Source organism: Solea solea, chromosome 6, assembly GCF_958295425.1.
Source record: "Solea solea chromosome 6, fSolSol10.1, whole genome shotgun sequence".
Taxonomy (NCBI): Eukaryota; Metazoa; Chordata; class Actinopteri; order Pleuronectiformes; family Soleidae; genus Solea; species Solea solea.
This window is the reverse complement of record NC_081139.1, coordinates 29798633-29820587: the sequence shown is the minus strand read 5'-3', so window position 1 is coordinate 29820587 and position 21955 is coordinate 29798633. Positions and strand designations below refer to the sequence as shown.

The 21955-nt window shown below is 41.8% G+C and overlaps 1 protein-coding gene across 7 annotated transcripts in view; it reads left to right on the top strand.

The window, feature by feature from the left end:
* The first annotated feature begins 411 nt into the window (after positions 1–411).
* The window catches only part of LOC131460190 (NACHT, LRR and PYD domains-containing protein 12-like), a 24861-nt gene continuing 3317 nt past the window's right edge, over positions 412–21955 (top strand). Inside the window, exons 1-12 of one of the 7 annotated variants that reach the window (XM_058630465.1) lie at positions 417–451; positions 823–857; positions 4904–4993; positions 5537–5686; positions 9362–9481; positions 13705–13824; positions 14923–15131; positions 15527–17396; positions 18035–18208; positions 19215–19388; positions 19735–19908; positions 20317–20490. In XM_058630465.1, the coding sequence (XP_058486448.1) occupies positions 5538–5686; positions 9362–9481; positions 13705–13824; positions 14923–15131; positions 15527–17396; positions 18035–18208; positions 19215–19388; positions 19735–19908; positions 20317–20490 (3164 nt within the window). In that variant the 5' untranslated portion in view covers positions 417–451; positions 823–857; positions 4904–4993; position 5537. Of the gene's footprint in view, positions 452–822; positions 858–2861; positions 3260–4289; positions 4994–5536; positions 5687–9361; positions 9482–13704; positions 13825–14922; positions 15132–15526; positions 17397–18034; positions 18209–19214; positions 19389–19734; positions 19909–20316; positions 20491–21955 lie in introns of those variants that run through there. The other 6 variants (XM_058630463.1, XM_058630466.1, XM_058630468.1 and 3 more) reach the window with 6 other exon arrangements.

The window sequence follows — 21955 nt, the reverse complement described above, 5'->3', positions numbered from 1 at the left end:
CTATCTATCTATCTACAGTATATATATCTGTCTATCTATCTATCTATCTATCTATCCATCCATCCATCCATCCATCCATCCATCTATCTACAGTATATCTATCTATCTATCTATCTATCTATCTATCTATCTATCCATCCATCCATCCATCCATCCATCCATCTATCTATCTACAGTATATATATCTGTCTATCTATCTATCTATCTATCCATCCATCCATCCATCCATCCATCTATCTATCTATCTATCTATCTATCTATCTATCTATCTATCTACAGTATATCTATCTATCTATCTATCTATCTACAGTATATCTATCTATCTATCTATCTATTATTTGTTTCTCTACTACGTATCCTCTCGGCTTTTGTTTTGAAGTATTTGCTTTAACTTTTGGGTCACCTGACTTCCTCCTCAGCCATTTTAACTGCGCAGCACGAAGACAGACTGGTGAGTGTTGACGTGATTATGATGATAATATATGATGATATATGATTATATATGATTGTATATGATGATTTAGTGCGTGTGAGTCCAGTACCTTAAAGTGAGACTTGAGTAAAAGTACAAGTATGTGACCAGAAAGTCACTTTTTATAAAATTATTCAGGTAAAAGTTTGGCATTTACTGTACTTGGGTATCAAAAATCATTTCTGATATAAAATGTAGTCAAAGTTGCTAGAAATAACAAAGTACAGTACAAATACGTACAATTAAATTCCTGCTCGACTCCATGGACGAGAAAACTGTCGTCATTTTCCTGTAAGTGCAGAGTGACGAGCAGAGAAAGTGAAAGTAACTATTCTGTCACTTTGCTTCAGGCGCCATTTGAACTGCGCAGCACGAGGACAGACTGGTGAGTGTTGACGTGATTATGATGATAATATATATGATGATATATGATGATATATGTAACGATTGTAAATGATCATTTGGATTAAAAGTGAAATAATAATGTCATATATTCATATTATCATCAAAATAATGACTTGATTTAGTAGCTTTAAGTACTATAAGTACTATAAGTACTATAAGTGCTTAATGCAGTCGGATGAAGTGCTTTTACTGTGAACTTTTGAGAGGGGTCTGGCTGCAGACCTGCACTGTCAGGACCTTTCGTTGCAGACCTGCACTGTGAGGTCTCCTCTACTGTCAGGACCGGAAGCTTTTCAAAATAAAAGCGAGCATACCGGAAGCACGTATTTTTCGTTCCCGATGTTTATTTCTTGGGTCTTTATTTTATGTATACAATGTAAATATGTTTATGTGTATCCATGTGTTTAATTGAAGAGATTTAAAAAAAAAAAAAAACTGTATATCTTTCCAGTTCAACTGGATAAGGTGAAAAAACGCAGGATAATAATAAAGATAAAAACAAACAAAATATTATATAAAAAAATAAAATACAAAACGTTATGACCCACTAGGGTTATTCTACAGATAATCAGGGCAAACTAGATGTACAGCTATTGTTATGATCCCCTTAAAGGCGACATAGAATGCTTGTATCACACATATATGTTAGTTATGGAGGTCTACTTACATATATTAACTTGTTTTCATGATTAAAAACCTCCTAATCGCTGCAAACGAGCCGATCAAAATATCTCCTCACTGACGCTGTCGTCAGCCGCGCTGTTTCAGACCAAACAGTTGCTGTGATTGGCCAGCCAACGAGAGCTTTCCTACTGTCCTGTGATTGGCCAGGTACCTGGAAGTGACGTAATAGATAAGCCAGCTCTCAGATACACAGCTCCCCCTCTGGCACGGTGGATGCTCTGCATCTCAGCAGCTACAACGAGAGTAGTTCTTCTTCTTCTGCGGTTGAATGTACGCAACCGGATGTGCCCGGACTAGTGCCCGCACCGGGAGGCGCTACGGTGGTGAGGATTTCTGATGACGACATCAAATTAAGGAAGTGTCGATCCGCTTCGCAGAGCCCAGGAAAACAATACAACACTATTTTCTCAGCAGTGGCTGAACTGTTTGTTCTGAAACTTTAGGGTTTCATAAACGAGGTAATGACGCAGATACACACACAAACGCAGCGTTAATTGGAGCTTCCGGTCTATGTCACCTTCAAAACATTATTAGCCTCCTCAAAACATGCATTATTTTACTCCAGTATTTTAATTTAATTCGTAAAAAGGACAGCTGTTAGTTTAGTGTGCACTACAAATGAATTTTGAAACAATAAATCTCTGTAAATACACCTTAATGTGTGATGGCATAATGCATCTACACTCCAACCTATTGCTGACTGTTCTTTTATACCATTATTTAGCATTGAAAATGTAGCCCCCTGCACTGTTGGACCCATTTACATATTGATTTACTCATTGTTTTATATAGGCATATCTTATGTGTGTTTGCAATTGTAACACCTCATAATTAGGGCTGTAACGATACACCAAACCCACGGTTCGCTTTGTATCACAATTTATTATTTTCTTTGGGGGGGGGGGGTTTGAAAAAACCTTTATAAACTGAACACCAAAGAACAAGATTAACTATGCAAATGATTAACAATATAAATAGCCATAAATAGCCAAAGCTATAACACTTGTGTTTTCTTTGTAACAAAATACTGTTGAAAAACAAACAGAACTAAACTCCACTGTGGAGATGATTGGAGCATGTTGAAAATTCTTCTTCAATCAAGTTCTCTTACATTTACAAAGTAAATGAAATGGCTAGTGTTTCACACTGAGGTAACTGAGGCTTACTGCCTGTGCTGCAAACCACAAATCAAGTAAGTAAACATGAAACAAATAAACAACTTCTTTCTCTTAAGAAAACCAAACTTGATTTAAGGGAGTTGAACATTCTTCTTCTTCTTCTTCTTCTTCTTGTTCTTCAGAAGAGGAGGCTTGCTCTCTGTGCTGTGACAATGTCACCTGCAGTGACCAGCTTGTGTAAGGGCAGCTGTAGCATCACCTGTTTCTCCTTCAACACAGCTGCAGCTGTTGTGCTGCGGTGGAAAAACGTGACAACTTTCCTCACTCTGCCGAGGAGTCGGGACATCTGGTGAACGCCCATCGCTCTCTGCGCAGCCAGATTAACGTATATGCGGTGAAAATCCGGCCGCTTCGACAGCATTGGCAATGTTTCTGCCGTTATCTGTTGTCACTTAAAGCACTTACAGCAAATTGTGTGGGTCTTGTCGACTACACCATTGCCGTCCTTTATCTCCACCATGTTGCCCAAATGTTGCCATACTGCTGACTGAAATGAAGAGGGAGGATCCGCTATTTCTGGGTTGGTTGCCATGTTTCCTCACGTTCTTCTTCAACTAGCTCAACTTTTGCAGGCAGGCGTCACATGATTCATTGGATCTGAACGGGAGGGATCACTCTGGGAGTTGGAAGGGGTGTGTCGCGATTCTGCCTTCTCACACCGCGACACAGGATCGTGCATCTGAGTGTCGCGATTTCGCTTTCATATTGCATATTGTTACAGCCCTACTCATAATTCATTGAATAATTGCTTAATATTGTTTGTGCTATGTTCTTACCTTGTGGACCACATGGATTTGCCAGTGGAGGGTGTGAGGGTTGATGATTTTAAATGAACTTAGCTTTGTGTATTCAAAGTGAATGACTGAATACCTAGTTACATGACCCACATAACCAATAACCTCTGTTACAAGAGAAAACAGTAGACACAAAACACACTTTCAAATGTCTTTTTATTTTATTTATTTGTTTTGATTATTATTATTATTATTTTTTTGGCTCACATAACTCACATCAATGTTGACTTGCAGAGCAGAGAATCTGATTCTAAACTTTTCATTTTTGAAAGTGACTAAAACTGTGAGGTGAGGTGTCAGGTGTTCTTCACTGCAACTTACATTCCCTTCATTTTCCTTTTCCCCTTTTACCAGCCAAACCACAACCTGTCAGAAGTTAGTAGCGTTGGCTCATACTTATGAGTACAAACACACAGACAAATACATTATGCTTACCTTTAAATAAAATGCCACCTTTCCTATGTGCCTCTAAGTGGCTCTGCAGCTTGGACAATTGTGTTGGTGTCACTTTTAGGCACAAGGGGGCAGTGAAATCGCTTGCAGCATGACGTGCAGCGTTCAACTTTGGGCGTAGTGCCGGTACTTAAGATTGAAATATGCATCTGTAAGAGACAAATAATGTCGTAATAAGTAAAACAAAATGATATAAAAACTATATGATATAACTCAGTTTTCTTGGTCTTTGAGTAGGAAAATGGCACATTTAAGTGAGCACTATCGATACGATAACATCGCTAAAAACTACCCAAAAGTCCAAAACCCAATTCTTTCAAATTAATATAACTTTATATAGTCAATATATAGTGTGCAACATAACGTTCTAGTGAATAAAGACTGTTTCTGTTTCTTCGTATGACACAAAGTTGTTGTCACTTGACTTTTACTCACCTCGTCGTCTCCACACTTCTCATGGGGAACGAAAAATACGTGCTTCCGGTATGTTCGCTTTTATTTTGAAAGGCTTCGAATCAACTTCCAGTTCTGACAGTGCAGGAGACCTCACAGTGCAGGTCTGCAGCCAGACTGTCTTGGAACTTTTGGAGTAATCCAGGGTCAAAGTTGACTTGAACAAAACTGAGGTTATTCTTTCTTTGAAGTGGTATCAAATCCACATTTATGATTGAAATGTAATTGTACTTAGTACTTTTTGATGTCCTTGATGAACAAATATGCAGTTAATAAGTAATCCAGGATCTAATTGGACTTTTGCTCTCAAAACTGAGCTCATCAGCTGACTTGAATGCAGACAACAGCCCTTCAGTCACATACAGAGTAGCCTAGCACCATCTACTGGCACAAATATGTAAGTGACATGAACAGCAGGTTTCATAAAACACCTTCTCTGACAGAAAACTCCTGATGTGTTACAGTTTTCTCTCGTGTGATCACTGGACTGAACACAGATCCACATCAGACGTCCTCCAGGAAACATGAAGGAGATTTTCCACTCAAACTGAGAGGTAACTCTTTAAAGTGCTTTCAATATGATGCTTTCAGTGGAGCAGTGATAAGTCAGTGAGGAGCTCATTTGCACAAACTCATGACAACAACAAAGAGAAGACGTGCTTTTTATATATGAGGTTTACACTTTACACTATAAAACAAGTTATTCTCTGTAAATCTGTATATTGGGACGGTTTATTCAATTGAATTTTATTTGTATAGCGCCAAATCATAACATACATGATCTCAGGTCTGTACATCGACAACATCAAGGAGAGCAGAGAAACACAACAGTTCACACAATGAGCAAACACTAGGCATCAGTGGAGAGAAAAAACTCCCTCTTAACAGAAGAAGAAATCTCTGACAGAACCAGACTCACACATGTGCAGTCATCTGCCTCGACCGGTTGGGGTGAAAGGAAAATGGGGGACAGAGGAGAGGAGGGGGACAGAAAGGGGGGGAGAGAAAGGACAAGAGGGAGATGAGGTAGAGACACACATCTTCTAAATTTCTGCATCAGTAAATCTGTGATCAACCTGTGTGTGTGTGTGTCTCAGAATGACTGACGTCCAGCAGATGAGTGGTTGTGTGGAGGAAGACGAGGACAGAGCAGAGTCTCCAGGACCCAGCGGTCTGTCTGTGAAGAGTGACTGGTCTATGAACCCACCTGTAAACTTCAGTCATGAACCTGGAGCCTCAGAGACAAAGTAAGAGACTCATGCACTGACAACAAGAGAACATCACACACTCTTAACCCGAATTAGTTGACTTTACTCACAAATCGCGTGGCAACCTGTTGCCCTATACCACTTTAGTTTTTACACAAGCTGAAACTAAATATATCAAGTTGTATTAACATAAAGCCTTATGTTTAGTACTTATATTTATTATAGTGTTTACTCACTGTAAATCATTAAATAAAACTATTATGACATATTATTGCTACTCATCATTTATTACAATTACTGTATTTTCCTCTACTTTAATTAGCTTTTGATTTTTTTTGATAAGGTATAAAACATAGTTTTTATTTACTTGGATGGAAAAAAGAAACACCTGTAAATGCTCCAATGCATTTTATTTTGTTCAGAAAAAAGGTAAAAAAAACCATCTTGTTATGACAAACGTATTCAAATAATTGAAACAACAATTATATGTGTGGGTGTTGTATGTGTTTGTGTTGTTTACGTGTGTGTTATGTGTGTTGGTGTTGTGTCTGTGTTGTTTACGTGTGTGTTGTGCGTGTCTGTGTTGTTTACGTGTGTGTTGTACGTGTCTGTGTTGTTTACGTGTGTGTTGTACACGTCTGTGTTGTTTACGTGTGTGTTGTGCGTGTTGGTGTTGTACGTGTCTGTGTTGTTTACGTGTGTTGTGCGTGTTGGTGTTGTGCGTGTCTGTGTTGTTTACGTGTGTGTTGTTTACGTGTGTGTTGTACGTGTCTGTGTTGTTTACGTGTGTGTTGTACGCGTCTGTGTTGTTTACGTGTGTGTTGTGCGTGTTGGTGTTGTGCGTGTCTGTGTTGTTTACGTGTGTGTTGTGCGTGTTGGTGTTGTACGCGTCTGTGTTGTTTACGTGTGTGTTGTGCGTGTTGGTGTTGTGCGTGTCTGTGTTGTTTACGTGTGTGTTGTGCGTGTTGGTGTTGTACGCGTCTGTGTTGTTTACGTGTGTGTTGTGCGTGTTGGTGTTGTGCGTGTCTGTGTTGTTTACGTGTGTGTTGTGCGTGTCTGTGTTGTTTACGTGTGTTGTGCGTGTTGGTGTTGTACGTGTCTGTGTTGTTTACGTGTGTGTTGTGCGTGTTGGTGTTGTATGTGTCTGTGTTGTTTACGTGTGTTGGTGTTGTCCCTGTCTGTCTGTTATTTGTGTGGATGTTGAATGTGTCACAAATGTACAAGAAAAAAACATGGATGTCCCCTGAGATTAAAGTGTTAAATCCATAAACAAACAAAATCCACAGGAAACCCTCACTCAAATGTACAAGAAACTAGGGGTGGGCGATATGACCTAAAATTAATATCACGGTATTTTTCTTCTTTTGAACGGTGACGGTATAATATCACGGTATTACTTTTTTTGGTAGGTTTTGGGAGGAGTACATATTTTTTAATAATATTCTAATCTGATATTTGTAGTTTTTTTCCTTTCTGATCCGGTCCCCAGAGGAATCACGGCTAAACAATACTAACAACGAACAATACAATACTAATGTGGTGGCCTTAAATTTGTTTTTGTTTTCTTTTTTTAATACAAACAGAAATTTTCTGAATATGAAATGTTAGGTTTACATAGTGTAACTTACCAATAGCGTTGTGCAGTCTGTGTCCAAAACATGCGAGTCTCGTATATTTATTAATTTCCAGAGCGCGTACCATGTTTGCACCGCTGTCAGTTGTCATGCACATCAGACGCGCTTCATCCAAGCACCAGTCAGAAAGTGCATCCTTCAGGCCTAACGCAATTATTGCTCCGGTGTGGTCTTCGGGGAAGAAGGCGGTCTGGAGGCATCTGCTGCGCAACTTCCAGTCATTGTCAATGAAGTGGATGGTGAGGCTAATGTATGGCTCAGTAGTCCGGCTGGACCATAAATCAGTAGTGGCCGAGTAGGCGTCAAGGTGGCGAATTTCGTTCATTACTCTGTCCCGTACCTCCGTGTACAGCTCTGGCAAGTGCTCGTTACGCTAATTTAATGGCCACTCCCCTTTTACCAGCGAATATGTTTTACTTTTTTATTTGCAACAAGATATACAGTATATAAGGACAGATATTCAGACCACTGAACGTTTGAAGAAAATGTAATGCATTATTATTTAGAATTAGGAGATTATTGGCGCTCAATTGATTTATCACGGTATTGACAGTATTGCAAAATCCATATCATGGCGCAATGTCACACCGGTGCTGACTATGACACCGGTATACCGCCCACCCCTACAAGAAACTACAAATAAACAGGATCTGTTTCCTCTTCCTAAATGAAGGGAGACCAGAGCCTGAACCAACAGGCCATCATATCAGAACAATATCTAATTCCATCAACATAGACTGATGAAGAACTGAAACAATAATGTCTTCTGTCTTCAGTTGTCCAATTTTCCCATCCTTCAGCACGCTTCCTACAGCATTTAAGTGTGTGTCAGTGTTGTTTGTGTGTGTTGTACGTGTGTGTCTGCGTTGTACGTGTGTGTCTGTTCATCTGCTTGCTTTACAGAAAATATAAAGGTTTTCCCCACACGTCAGAAATTGTTTTACTGGTGCGGCAAAAAAAATGAGTCAACAGCAGAATTGACATGTCTTTACATTTCAAGCTGCTTTTTCAAACTCTGTAGCTTTGGCTTTAGGTCTAATGAGAGCAAAACCTGTTGGATGAACAGAAATGTGAGCTTCATAGTCTTGGGGTAGTTAAGATGGAGTGCATACGTGAGTCCAAACAGAATGCACATTGCTGTCGGCAGATTTTGAATGTTGTCCATCACAACTTCTCCCTTAATGATGATTTGCAACGAGGCTGGACTGAGATGCTGGGAACATGTGTGCACAGCACCTTCACGCTCAATGACAAGTGTCCCAATGTCAAGGTCACGAAAAGAATCATCATCATCATCAGATTCCTTAATAAAGAGTAACAGAAGAGCACAATCATTACATTAGAGTTGTCATTTGAAAAACAAGTTTCATCAATATAAGAGTGTCATGGCAAAAATGATAAGAAAGCAAGAGCTTACATAATTAAAGTCATGACAGAAAACCCTGAGATCACCACAACAGCAACATCCTATCTGTGTGAAGCAGGGTGAGCGGGTGCTGCTGCTGCTGCTGTTGACGAAGCACCCGTCTCCTGTCTCGCGTCATCTGGGTCCTCCGTTACCGCTGCTGCGCAATGAACAGACGGGACTTCACATTTGTCCTTTGGTCAGCGGCAGCATCCGCAACTGGTTGATGGACTCGGCCATTTTTCCCCCAGCGGGTGCACATGCCGCTGACGCACGGCTGCGCTCTGTGCAGTATCGTTGGCGCGATGTTACGAGGACGCTGCTAATACATTTGCATACACAGTGGATTCACGTTTATTATTATATTCACAAAAGACCAGTTTTTATGCCGGTCGTATCATTTTATTTGATTTTATTTTTTATTTATTTATTTTTGTATTAAAGGCCGGTCCTGAAAATATTGTCTGACATTAAACCGGTCCGCGGCCCGGGGGTTGAGGACCGCTGCTGTAGAGGATCAGTCTTTACACAAAGATCAGCGACCACAGGCTGTAAACCTGAAATCATTCCCTTCACTCCAGACTCTGGAGGTCACACTGACACTGAGGCTGCTTTGTGATCAAAGTGTCTAAACAAAGACCATCATCAGTGATCATGTGATGTTTGTGTTTGCAGAGGTCAGAACCAGAGACAGAGAGCAGAGTCTCCAGGACCCAGCGGTCTGTCTGTGAAGAGTGACCGGTCTATGGGAAAACGTATAAACTTCAGTCATGAACCTGGAGCCTCAGAGACAAAGTAAGAGACTCAATAAATAATGCTCTCAAATTCAGTTCTCATTTGAAAAACAAGTTTCATCACTATAAGAGTGTCATGGCAAAAATGATAAGAAAGCAAGAGCTTACTTACAAAGCCTGCTTTAAAGAAGTTTGTGGGGTTGTCCCCAAGGATGATAGGAAGCCCTCTGAGCACCTGTGTCCGGAGCGCAGTTGGCTCTGGAGTCTTTTGGGAATTAAACACAGAAACACAAGTTAGATAGCTAAAATGAAAAAGAAATAATGATCTATAAGAAAGCTTAAACAAACCAAGCAATGTTTGGATTCAATTATACAACCAATAGAGTTAATCATTGTGATATGATGTTTTTCAAAACCTGTGAAAAACAATGCCAAGTACAAAATGTCTATGGACCTACATTGGTCTGTTGTGAAATCTGTGTCAACAACTGTCCAACATTCCCTCTCTTGGATCCAAATAACTCCAGGAGACGAGGACTGTGCCCATCGATGTTCTCATAATAGTCCTGCTTGAGGTTCTTGCCCACGATCCTGCTGAACTCCATGAACACCTGATAAATAAAGAGTTACACACTCAATGAGTTACACTACTAGAGACTATTTGTGGCCTGAACATCTTCCAGTTGTGTGTTCTGTGCTCCTTACTTCTGTGTGCATTAAATGTAGAATACACGTGTGTGAAGGTTACACTGGACTCTGTGATTTACCTTTAAATGTGTACTGTGCAAGTGAGTGAGAAAGATCGCTTCTGTGCAGGGTGCAGAAAAATCACATGACTGACAGTGAAAGGTTACTTGAGCAGTTTCACTTTTATTTGATCGTGTTTGAAACGATAATGTTTTAAAAGGTGACCCCTTTTATCACAGATAAACTCACAATACTTACACTTCCAAAGCTTCCTCACACCACAGGGATCTGTAACAATAGAAAACGAGAACATGTTTAGTTCAACAACGTCACTGTTAAATACAATAAGGTATTAGAAGCGAAACGACGCCGATGTTACAGAGAAAACTGACATGTTAACCAGCGTGTGTGTGAGAGTGAGTGAGAGGGAAAAAGAGCGGCCAAGGACGGGTCAAGCGGATCAACGCGCTGCAAGCAGCTCGCGGTGTTCGCAACGTAACCTCCTCCATAGCGCCTGCTACACTTCTTTACCCAGACAGCGGTAGAATCGCTTTTCTATTGCGTAAAATCACGGTTATAGAAACGATACAGTCGCGCACACTCGCCGGTATGTGAGCCGTCCTCAGACTGAGGACACGAAGCGAACATTAACATTCAGCTGACTCTTCTTTGAGTTAACATTAGCTAGTGTTAGCAATAAGTACTATTAACTCGATGCACACGTTCAAAAAAACAAAAAGCTGCGCCAACAAATAATCCACAAGCTTTCGATTATTAACAATTCCCACAAAGATAACTAGGCTAACAGTTACTCATCATACTAACCGTTCCACTTGGAGTCCAGTTGCTTCCAAGTTAGGGTCCCGTCTGCTGCCGATGCCTGCTCGTCCCGCCAGGTGTAGAACCCCGAGGACGCAAGTTACACGACGCTGGTCTTGTCACCTGACCAGGCAGGTTTTTGAATTAGCCCCCTCCCCTTTCTTATAAAAGTAAACATACCAAGTTATCTCTGCTAAACCCAGTGCCGGCCCTGAGTAATTTGGTGCCCTAGGCAAGATTTTAGCTGGCGCCCCCTTGCATCGCAGCAGTCAATTTCACAATGAACTTTCATACAATCACAAAGAAACTGCACGTTTGTATTCAAGATTTTATTTCTTTGAGTAAAAAATATCAGTGCAAATAAAAACAGTGCAAGCTATCATTCTTTTTGGAGTACATCAGCCAGCTCCTTTTGATTTTTCCCCATTAACTAAGACTCTTTTAAAAAAGTCATGTTGTTGACACCTTCTCCCATCGTTGTTTTGGGGAAATGTGTAACTGTTTTTTGTTTGAAATGGTCCTCTGTGAACTAACTCTCTTCTTACTTTGTCTGTAAGAGATGGCCAGTCAGCAGGGTCTATAGGTGCAGCCTTTAGTCCTGATGCTGTGTCACTAGGCTGTGCAGAGGTAGACGGGACAGCAGCACCTGATGCTGTGTCACTGGGGGTGGTACTGAAATATTTTAAAAGTGCATCTGAAGAGAGAAGAGAAGTATATGTGACGACTGCATGTTACATTTGAATAAAAAAACAGATGCTTGGTGTGCTATACATGAGACTAATATAGACTAATAATGAAAATGTGATGAGATTCATTCAACTTTATTGTCATTGCAATGCAATTCAGTCTAACCAGAGTGCAAAAACCAGTAAAGTGCAGTGAAATGAATATATATTTGTATATATAGCCTATGAATGATATGGGAAAGCTAAGGTATGAAATAGTAACAGTAATACACTTTAACTGCACTTTAACACTGATGTAAACTTTAACAAACATAAACTGTGACACATAAAACCAAAGGCTTACAACCACCCTATTACAAAGGGGACGGACAACTAAAAGCATTTTAACTGACATACAAGCAGGAAAGACACCTGTAAAATAACACCTGAACAGGCCTAACGTTAAGTTTCCAAACGTCCCTGATGAATTTATGTTGCTGTGGGCTTATATAATATTTCGAAATAATAGTAATAATGGCAGAAGACAGAAGTAGTATTTACATATATATATATAGAGATGTAACGATATGAAAATTTCATATCACGGTTATCGTGACCAAAATTATCACGGTTATCAATATTATCACGGTATTGTTAGATGTGTTCAACATTTTCCAAAAGTACTGAACACACACACACTGAAATCTTTTAACCAAGTTTTATTTAAAAAAAGATATTTTATATTATATGATTATTATTATTATTATCATTATTATTATTATTATTATTATTATTATTATTATTAATAATAATAATTATCATCTGACTGACTGACACACACACACACACACACAGGTCCTCACTCTGTGTCGGATAATAATTAAGTAGCAGCAGTCGTACACAGCATAAAAATTAAATAAAAAAACACAGAAACAAACACATTTTGGTCTGCTACGGTACCTGTCGTCTGCACACTACTCGCTTTCGCGAGACAAACCATGACGTTTCCCACTATTCCGAAATCCCGTTTTTGTTGACTTACCCGCTGAAAAGTTGTGTGTGGTGGTCACGGAGATGGCTCATCATATTGGAAGTGGCTTCGCGCCGCGAAGTTCGCGGAGATTTTTTTTTTGCATTTTCTGCACAAGGATTTATTGTCTTCAATTATTTTACTCTCAACATCCTTTAAAAATACAAAATATGCCCAGATTTCTGATCTTACGGGGGGTAATCTCTGGAGCGCAGGTGGCTTCAGCCGTGTTGTCGCTGGACAGACAGTGCAAACTGCGCATGCGCGCCCGCTTGAGCGAGTGCCGTTCAGGTGCTGCTGCTTCTCCAGGAAATGAGCAGTATCACTGTGAGTTTTTCGGTAATCAGTTGCGGTAATCAATCACGGTTTTAACGATAATTAAAATTTGAAACGGTATGATAACCGTCGGGAATTTTACCGCGGTTTATCGTCATACCGGTAATCGTTACATCCCTATATATATATATAGATACACACACATTTATTTTTTATTTTTTTTTATTTTTTTTTCGTTTTCGGCGCCCCCTGCGGATGACGGCGCCCCTAGCATTTGCCTATACTGCCTATGCCCAGGGCCGGCTCTGGCTAAACCTGATTACTGCAATTGATCAGTCAGTCAGTCATCATCTACCGCTTTATCCTCCACCAGAGGGTCGCGGGGGGGGGCTGTGCCAATCTCAGCTACATCGGGCGATAGGCGGGGTACACCCTGGACAGTTGGCCAGTCCATCGCAGGGCCACATACACAGATACACAGTGGATTCACGTTTATTATTATATTCACAAAAGACCAGTTTTTATGCCGGTTGTATCATTTTATTTTTTATTTATTTATTTATTTTTGTATTAAAGGCCGGTCCTGAAAATATTGTCTGACATCAAACCGGTCCGCGGCCCGGGGGTTGAGGACCGCTGCTGTAGAGGATCAGTCTTTACACAAAGATCAGCGACCACAGGCTGTAAACCTGAAATCATTCCCTTCACTCCAGACTCTGGAGGTCACACTGACACTGAGGCTGCTTTGTGATCAAAGTGTCTAAACAAAGACCATCATCAGTGATCATGTGATGTTTGTGTTTGCAGAGGTCAGAACCAGAGACAGAGAGCAGAGTCTCCAGGACCCAGCGGTCTGTCTGTGAAGAGTGACTGGTCTATGGACCATCCTTTAAACTTCAGTCATGAACCTGGAGCCTCAGAGACAAAGTAAGAGACTCAATAAATAATGCTCTCAAATCAATATGATATGCTCTTGAATTAAGATAAGAAATAACCTCCATCTGTTGGAGGGAAACGTCCAAACTTCAGAGCAGCTCTGAAAGCAGCTTCACATCAACAGCTCATTTCTTTTATTTGTGGTTCAAATTGAATTTGACTGGACTTTTGTGAAGGAAGAAGAACTAAATGTGTGTGTGAGCAACAGACTGAACTGAACTGATTCAGAATCTGATGAAACGGATCAATGAGTCAAACCATTGACGAGTCAGAGAGAGTGTGAGGATGAGCCTCAGGGTTAGACCTTTACAACAGTCCATCAGAACCACTGTGAGACAAAGCTGTAAGGATGTCTTCACAGAGACATGTCCACCTGTCCCTGACGTGTCAGTGATAAAGAAATGTCTCCACAGAGACATGTCCACCTGTCCCTGACGTGTCAGTGATAAAGAAATGTCTCCACAGACACATGTCCACCTGTCCCCGACGTGTCAGTGATAAAGAAATGTCTCCACAGAGACATGTCCACCTGTCCCCGACGTGTCAGTGATAAAGAAATGTCTCCACAGAGACATGTCCACCTGTCCCCGACGTGTCAGTGATAAAGAAGTGTCTCCACAGAGACATGTCCACCTGTCCCTGACGTGTCAGTAATAAACAAATTTCTTCACAGAGACATGCCAACCTGTCCCCGACATGTCAGTGATAAAGAAATGTCTTCACAGAGACATGTCCACCTGTCCCTGACGTGTCAGTGATAAAGAAATGTCTCCCCAGAGACATGTCCGCCTGTCCCTGACGTTTCAGTGATAAAGAAATGTCTCCACAGAGACATATCCGCCTGTCCCCGACGTGTCAGTGATAAAGAAATGTCTCCACAGACACATGTCCACCTGTCCCTAACGTGTCAGTGATAAAGAAATGTCTCCACAGAGACATGTCCACCTGTCCCTGACGTGTCAGTGATAAAGAAATGTCTCCACAGACACATGTCTACCTGTCCCAGACGTGTCAGTGATAAAGAAATGTCTTCACACAGACATGTCCACTTGTCCCCGACATGTCAGTGATAAAGAAATGTCTTCACAGAGACCAGTTTGCTGTTTCTGTGGACGAGCAGACGTCCCGCTGTCCTCTGTGTCAGGACGTCCTGAAGGATCCAGTCTCCACCAGCTGCGGTCACCGGTTCTGCAGGCGCTGCATCTCCTCATACTGGGACCAGTCTGGTCCACCAGGAGACTCCTGCTGTCTCCAGTGTGGGAAAAGACCCAGGACAGGACGTGGACCACAGAGCATCCGTGAGTAAGACTCATAAGGAGAGCAGCTCCCATCAGCACTAGCAGACTTTAGAAATGGAAAAACAGGAGAAAAAAAATGTGACTCATGTTAACTCCATGATGGAGTGTAACTCTCTGCTGCCCCCTGCAGGTTGAAGAAATGAAGGTTTCCCCTCATTTTCTTGCTTTTCTCTCATGATGGTTCTCTTGTATGCAGATGATACTCTTTCCTTCACAATCATCACAGTTCTTCTAGAATGATTCAGTCTTTCAGAATAAAGTTATTCAAGTCATTACAGTGAAAATGTAGTTTTTCATTTGACAACAAACAACATAAAACAACAACGTCAAAGAAAAACATGACACTGATGAAAATAATCCTCAGCTGCTCACATTCTTTGTCTCTTGTCTTTCAGCAGATGTTGGTCTGCAGAAGGTTCTAGATGAACATAAGATCAGTCTGAGGAGCAGATTTGAACATGTGACTGAAGGAACTGAAGGAACAGGAAGTAGAACCCTCCTGAACAGGATCTTCACTGAGCTCTACATCACAGAGGGACAGAGTGATGAGGTCAATACTCAACATGAGGTGATGCAGCTGGAGACGACCTCCAAGAAGAAGACGGTCCAGGACACTCCCATCAAGTGCTGCGACATCTTTAAAGCCTTACCTGACCAGCAGGGGAGCATCAGAGTCGTCCTGACCAACGGCGTCGCTGGTGTTGGAAAAACCTTCTCGGTGCAGAAGTTCACTCTGGACTGGGCCGAGGGTTTGGAAAACCAGGATGTGAATCTGCTGATTGTGCTCTCGTTCAGGGAGCTGAACCTGATCAGAGATCAGCAGCACAGTCTTCTCACGCTGCTCCATGTTTTCCATCCAACATTAGAGAAGGTCAGAGCAGAGGAGCTCGCTGTCTGTAAACCTTTGTTCATCTTTGACGGCCTGGATGAAAGCAGACTCTCACTGGACTTCAGCAGCAGATTGCTGGTTTCTGAAGCCACACACAGGTCATCAGTCAACGTGCTGCTGACCAACCTCATCCAGGGGAATCTGCTTCCCTCGGCTCTCGTCTGGATAACTTCTCGACCTGCGGCGGCCAATCAGATCCCTCCTACATGTGTTGCCAGGGTAACAGAAGTACGAGGCTTCACTGACGACCAGAAGGACGAGTACTTCAGGAAGAGATCCAGAACTGAAGATCTGTCCAGCAGAATCATCTCACACATCAAGACGTCCAGGAGCCTCCACATCATGTGTCAAGTCCCAGTCTTCTGCTGGATCAGTGCTACAGTTCTGGAGCACATGTTGACCACAGAACAGAGAGGAGAGCTGCCCAAGACCCTGACAGACCTGTACTCACACTTCCTGCTGGTTCAGACCAAGAGGAAGAAGAACAAGTACGATAAAGGACATGAGACGAGTCCACGGGAGCTGATGGAGGCCGACGGGGACTTTCTTCTGAAGCTGGGGAGGCTGGCCTTTGAACATCTGCAGAAAGGAGACATCATGTTCTACCAAGAAGACCTGGAGCGGTGTGGTCTAAGTGTGACAGAGTCCTCGGTGTACTCAGGAGTTTGTACAGAGATCTTCAGAAGAGAGAGCGTGATCTTCCAGAAATCAGTCTACTGCTTTGTTCATCTGAGCGTTCAGGAGTTTCTGGCTGCAGTCTACATGTTCCACTGTTTCACCAACAGGAAGACAGAGGTACTGCAGGACTTCTTCAGAAAAAATTACAGTAAGAAAAAGTCACTGAAAAAGGTCCTGCAGGGCTTCTTCAGAAAAAAAGTTGATGACGAAGATGATGATGATGATGGTGGTTACACTCCTCTGGATGTGTTCCTGAAAGCAGCCATGGAGAAATCCCTTCAAAGTGAAAATGGTCACCTGGACCTGTTTGTTCGCTTCCTTCATGGACTCTGTCTGGAGTCCAACCACAGACTCTTAGGAGGTCTGCTGGGTCAGACTCAGAACAGTCCAGAAATCATCCAGAGGGTCATTGAGAACCTGAAGAAGATGAACACAAAGAACATCTCACCTGACAGAAGCATCAACATCTTCCACTGTCTGACAGAGGTGAAAAACCAATCAGTGCATCAGGAGATCCAAGAGTTCATGAAGTCAGAGAACAGAAGACAGAAACTCTCTGAGATCCACTGCTCAGCTCTGGCCTACATGCTGCAGATGTCTGAGGAGGTTCTGGATGTGTTTGACCTGGACAAGTACAACACATCATACCAGGGGAAACAGAGACTGATTCCAGCTGTGAGGAACTGCAGGAAGGCTCGGTGAGTTCAGACATGATCAATAACATCATCAGTCAGTGATGATTCATGGTTTGGTTTATCAAATACACACAGAAGTCAGTTCTTCTCATTCTTCTCAGTTTGTTTCTGGAGATGTTTTAAATGATGAATGTGAAGATTTGTCAGCTGGTTGTGATTCTTGTTTTGAACTGAATGAAAACACCAAATCACAACATTCTCTCAAGTCTCTGTTCATGATAAGACAGAAAGACAAGAGAAACCAACAGTTCACACAATGAACAAACACTAGGGGGCAGTGGAGAGAAAATCTGTGACAGAACCAGACTCAAACATGTGCAGCATCTGCCTCGACCGGTTGTGGTGAAAGGACAAAATGGAGGACAGAGGAGAGGAGGGGGAGAGAAAGTGAAAGAGGGAGGTGAGGTAGAGACAGAAGAGAGAGACCAGGAGCAGAAATATAACAGTTGTGTCAGCTTCTAAGTTTAAACAGGACTTATGACATTTTTATACAACTACAATGTTATTGATGTTCTATTAATGAGACATAAACATTAGACTGATATCAACTTTAATTATAGTATAATATTAATAATAATAACAATACTACTGGTTTCAAGCAGCAACTTTGTCTAAAGTCTCATCTTTTATTCTTTATTCAGGTTGAGTCGCTGCAGTTTGACAAAGATCATCTGTTCTTCTCTGGCCTCAGCTCTGAAGTCCAACCCCTCACACCTGAGAGACCTGGACCTGAGCGGGAACCAGCTGCAGGATTCAGCAGTGAAGCTGCTGTGTTCTGGACTGGAGAGTCCACATTGTAGACTGGAGACTCTGGGGTGAGTTCACTGACTCTGTGTTACTGTTGTAAATGTCAGATGTTTCATCCACAACTGAAAGTCATTCATGTTGTCACATGAGTTGAATCAGTGATGGTTGTTCCATGTTTCCACTTTTTCTTCCCTCAGATGTAGAATCAGGATCTTTTCACAGCTGACGTGTTTTTTGTTTTCTAAAGTGTTTCAGTCGCTGTAGTTTTCACGTCAGTCGCAGCTTTGACCTTTTCTGACTGAACTTGATGTTTTTCACTTTCTCCTCTGACACGTTCACATGTAGCCAATCAGAATGAGTGTTGTTGATGATGTCACAGCTGTGACTGTTTACAAACAAACAGGAGCTTCCTCTCATCTTCAAATCAGCTGTGTCTCAGTTCATAAGGCTGGATCCTCCAAGTGTGGACTCATGGTCCAGATGTTGTCAACATGTGTCACAGCACCGTGACGTGGGCGTGTCCCAACTGTCACATGACTCGTCATCTGGTGTATGTTTGGTGGACGACCGTGTCCCAGAATTCTTTGCAGCAATAAAGGTGGTGGTAATGCACCTTTAAGCTGGTTTACTAAACACAGATGAATCAAAGAATCAAATCAAGTGTAAAATATAGAATTGTAAAGATGTTGAGAAGAAGTGTGATTCAGGACTTTGAAGTGTAGAGGGCAGTATTGAACCTCTCAGTGTACAGCCTGCACACAGACTCCACCTGTTTCTGCTTCTTATCATTGATTCATTTCATTGAGTTGAACTTGATGTGAAAAGTGAGGCTGTGTTGAAATTCACCTGTGACTTCTTTGTCATTTTGCTGCTGTTTCTTTGCGTCAAACGTCTTTATTCTTCACGTTCACTTGAACTGAACCTTCACACACTCGTGTGTCTCACAGTCACATGACTCATGCTTTCTAAATACACTGTAGAAAATGTTCAGATACATTTTCATCCTCACAGCTGATATTTGACTCACACATTAAAATTCACCTGCTGAACAAAACACTTTTATTCTTTATTCAGGTTGTGGCGCTGCAGATTGACAGAGATCAGCTGTTCTTCTCTGGTCTCAGCTCTGAAGTCCAACCCCTCACACCTGAGACACCTGGACCTGAGGGGGAACCAGCTGCAGGATTCAGGAGTGAAGCTGCTGTGTTCTGGACTGGAGAGTCCACATTGTAGACTGGAGACTCTGAAGTGAGTTCACTGACTGAAGCTGCTGTTGTTTTTTTAAACTTTCATTTCATTTACATTAAACTCATTTTATTCACTAATGAATAAAATAAACTCCTTAAACACACACACACACAGTCTCACACACACATAGTCACACACACACACACTCACACAGTCACACACACACACTCCCACATACACACATAGTCACACACACACAGACACACACACAAAGTCACACACACGCACACACACAGTCACACGCACACACACACAGTCACACACAGTCACACACACACACAGTCACACACACACACACACACACACACACATTGTTCTAAAGTCTCATGTTTTATTCTTTATTCAGGTTGAGTCGCTGCAGTTTGACAGAGATCAGCTGTTCTTCTCTGGCCTCAGCTCTGAAGTCCAACCCCTCACACCTGAGAGACCTGGACCTGAGTCAGAACCAGCTGCAGGATTCAGGAGTGAAGCTGCTGTGTTCTGGACTGGAGAGTCCACATTGTAGACTGGAGACTCTGAAGTGAGTTCACTGACTGAAGCTGCTGTTGTTTTTTTAAACTTTCATTTCATTTACATTAAACTCATTTTATTCACTGATGAATAAAATAAACTCCTTAAACACACACACACACACGCACACAGACACAGTCACACACACACACACACACACACAGTCACTCACACACAGTCACCCACACACACACACACACACACACACACACAGACACACACACACACACACAGTCACACACACACACACACAGTCACTCACACACAGTCACACACACACTCACACACAGACACACACACACACACACAGACACACACACACACACAGTCACACACACACACACACAGTCACTCACACACAGTCACACACACACTCACACACACAGTTCTAAAGTCTCATGTTTTATTCTTTATTCAGGTTGAGTGACTGCAGTTTGACAGAGATCAGCTGTTCTTCTCTGGTCTCAGCTCTGAAGTCCAACCCCTCACACCTGAGAGACCTGGACCTGAGGTGGAACCAGCTGCAGGATTCAGCAGTGAAGCCTCTGTGTGATCTTCAGAAGAGTCCAGACTACAGACTGGAGACTCTGTGGTGAGTAGAGTGTTGTTCTAATCACAGTCAGACAAACATCAGTGTTTCCTCAGTGAAGCTGTGACAGCACAATAGTGACAGACTTCATGATTGGACACAAAGACACAGAGAGACAACAGACGAGCCACGAGCTGCTGCTACTCACAGACTAGAGCTGAGCGCCTCACATGATGAGCGTCCATCAGCTGTTTGTAGTTTGACTTCATCACAGATTATAGATCCACTGTATCATACACTGTAAAAACAGCAGCACATCTTGTTTGGTTAGAAAACGTCAAAGTAGCCACTTTCAGACTGGAACGTCATTTTCCTTCAAACTCTGACAAAAGCATGAAGAAATGAGCAAAATATCAAGAAATGATCTTTATCACAAGCAAAGAAATGAAAGTGAGTCTTCTCTGACTTTAAGAATTGACACCTTGGCAAGGGAGAACCCAAAAGCACGACAACGAGGCAGGAAAACGCAGATTACTAAGTCCAAAAGCAGGAAATCAGTCACAAACAGGCAAACACATCAGAACAAGAAGACTAACTAGAAATGCTGGAGCAAAAAACCAACACAAGACCATCTGAAAATGGGCTGCTATATAATCACTGAGGGACTAATGAGCCAATGGAAAACCAGGTGAGGGAAATGAGTTGATTGCATGGAAGAAAGATGACAGGAGAACTAGTGACAAGACATGGAAACAAATGAAAAAGACATGAAACAAACTAAGAGTTAGTGTAAGTACGTAAGTACAGAGAGAGTGAATTTGACCTTTGTGTTTTAAACACAGCAGTAGTGAAGCAGGAGCAGCAGGGATTTCATTCAAACTGTTGTTTGTTACTGTTTATTAAAGCTTACATGAAGTTGTCATTCTCTTCTTTTAAGACAATGTTAGAGTTAGTTTTCTTCACTTTTTCGGTCAAAAATGAGGACAATTTCCCAGAAAGTAGACTTCATTGACCTTTTTTTAAAAGTCTTCCACAAACACCTTCAAGTGTAAACCACATAAAACCACGAGAAAGTCATTTACATTCACATTATATCAAATAACATGAAGAGGCTGCAGACACAGACATGATAGTGACTCTGCTGTAAACATGAACACTGGAGGGACAAAGCCCGCCCCTTTCTGTTGGACCTCAGGTTAAAGCTCCGCCTCCAAGACTCTGTAACATGAGTCAAAATCAAAGTTCTCTCTGGTTTAAGGTTTATAGACAAATTCTGCATGAACAGAATATAAACACAACTTTTTCCTGAAGAAATATGCAAATGAGTGACTTGAGTATCGTCACCATGTGTGTGTGTGTGTGTGTGTGAGGCAACATGAAACAGTGGCAACAACAATTCAATCCAAAAACCAAATGTCCCTGAAATATATCTACTAACAAATACTTTCCATCAAAGTACACAGAGTACGCATTTAAGGCCACAGCTGAACATGTGACCTTGACTTCCATGTCAACAGAGATGAACATA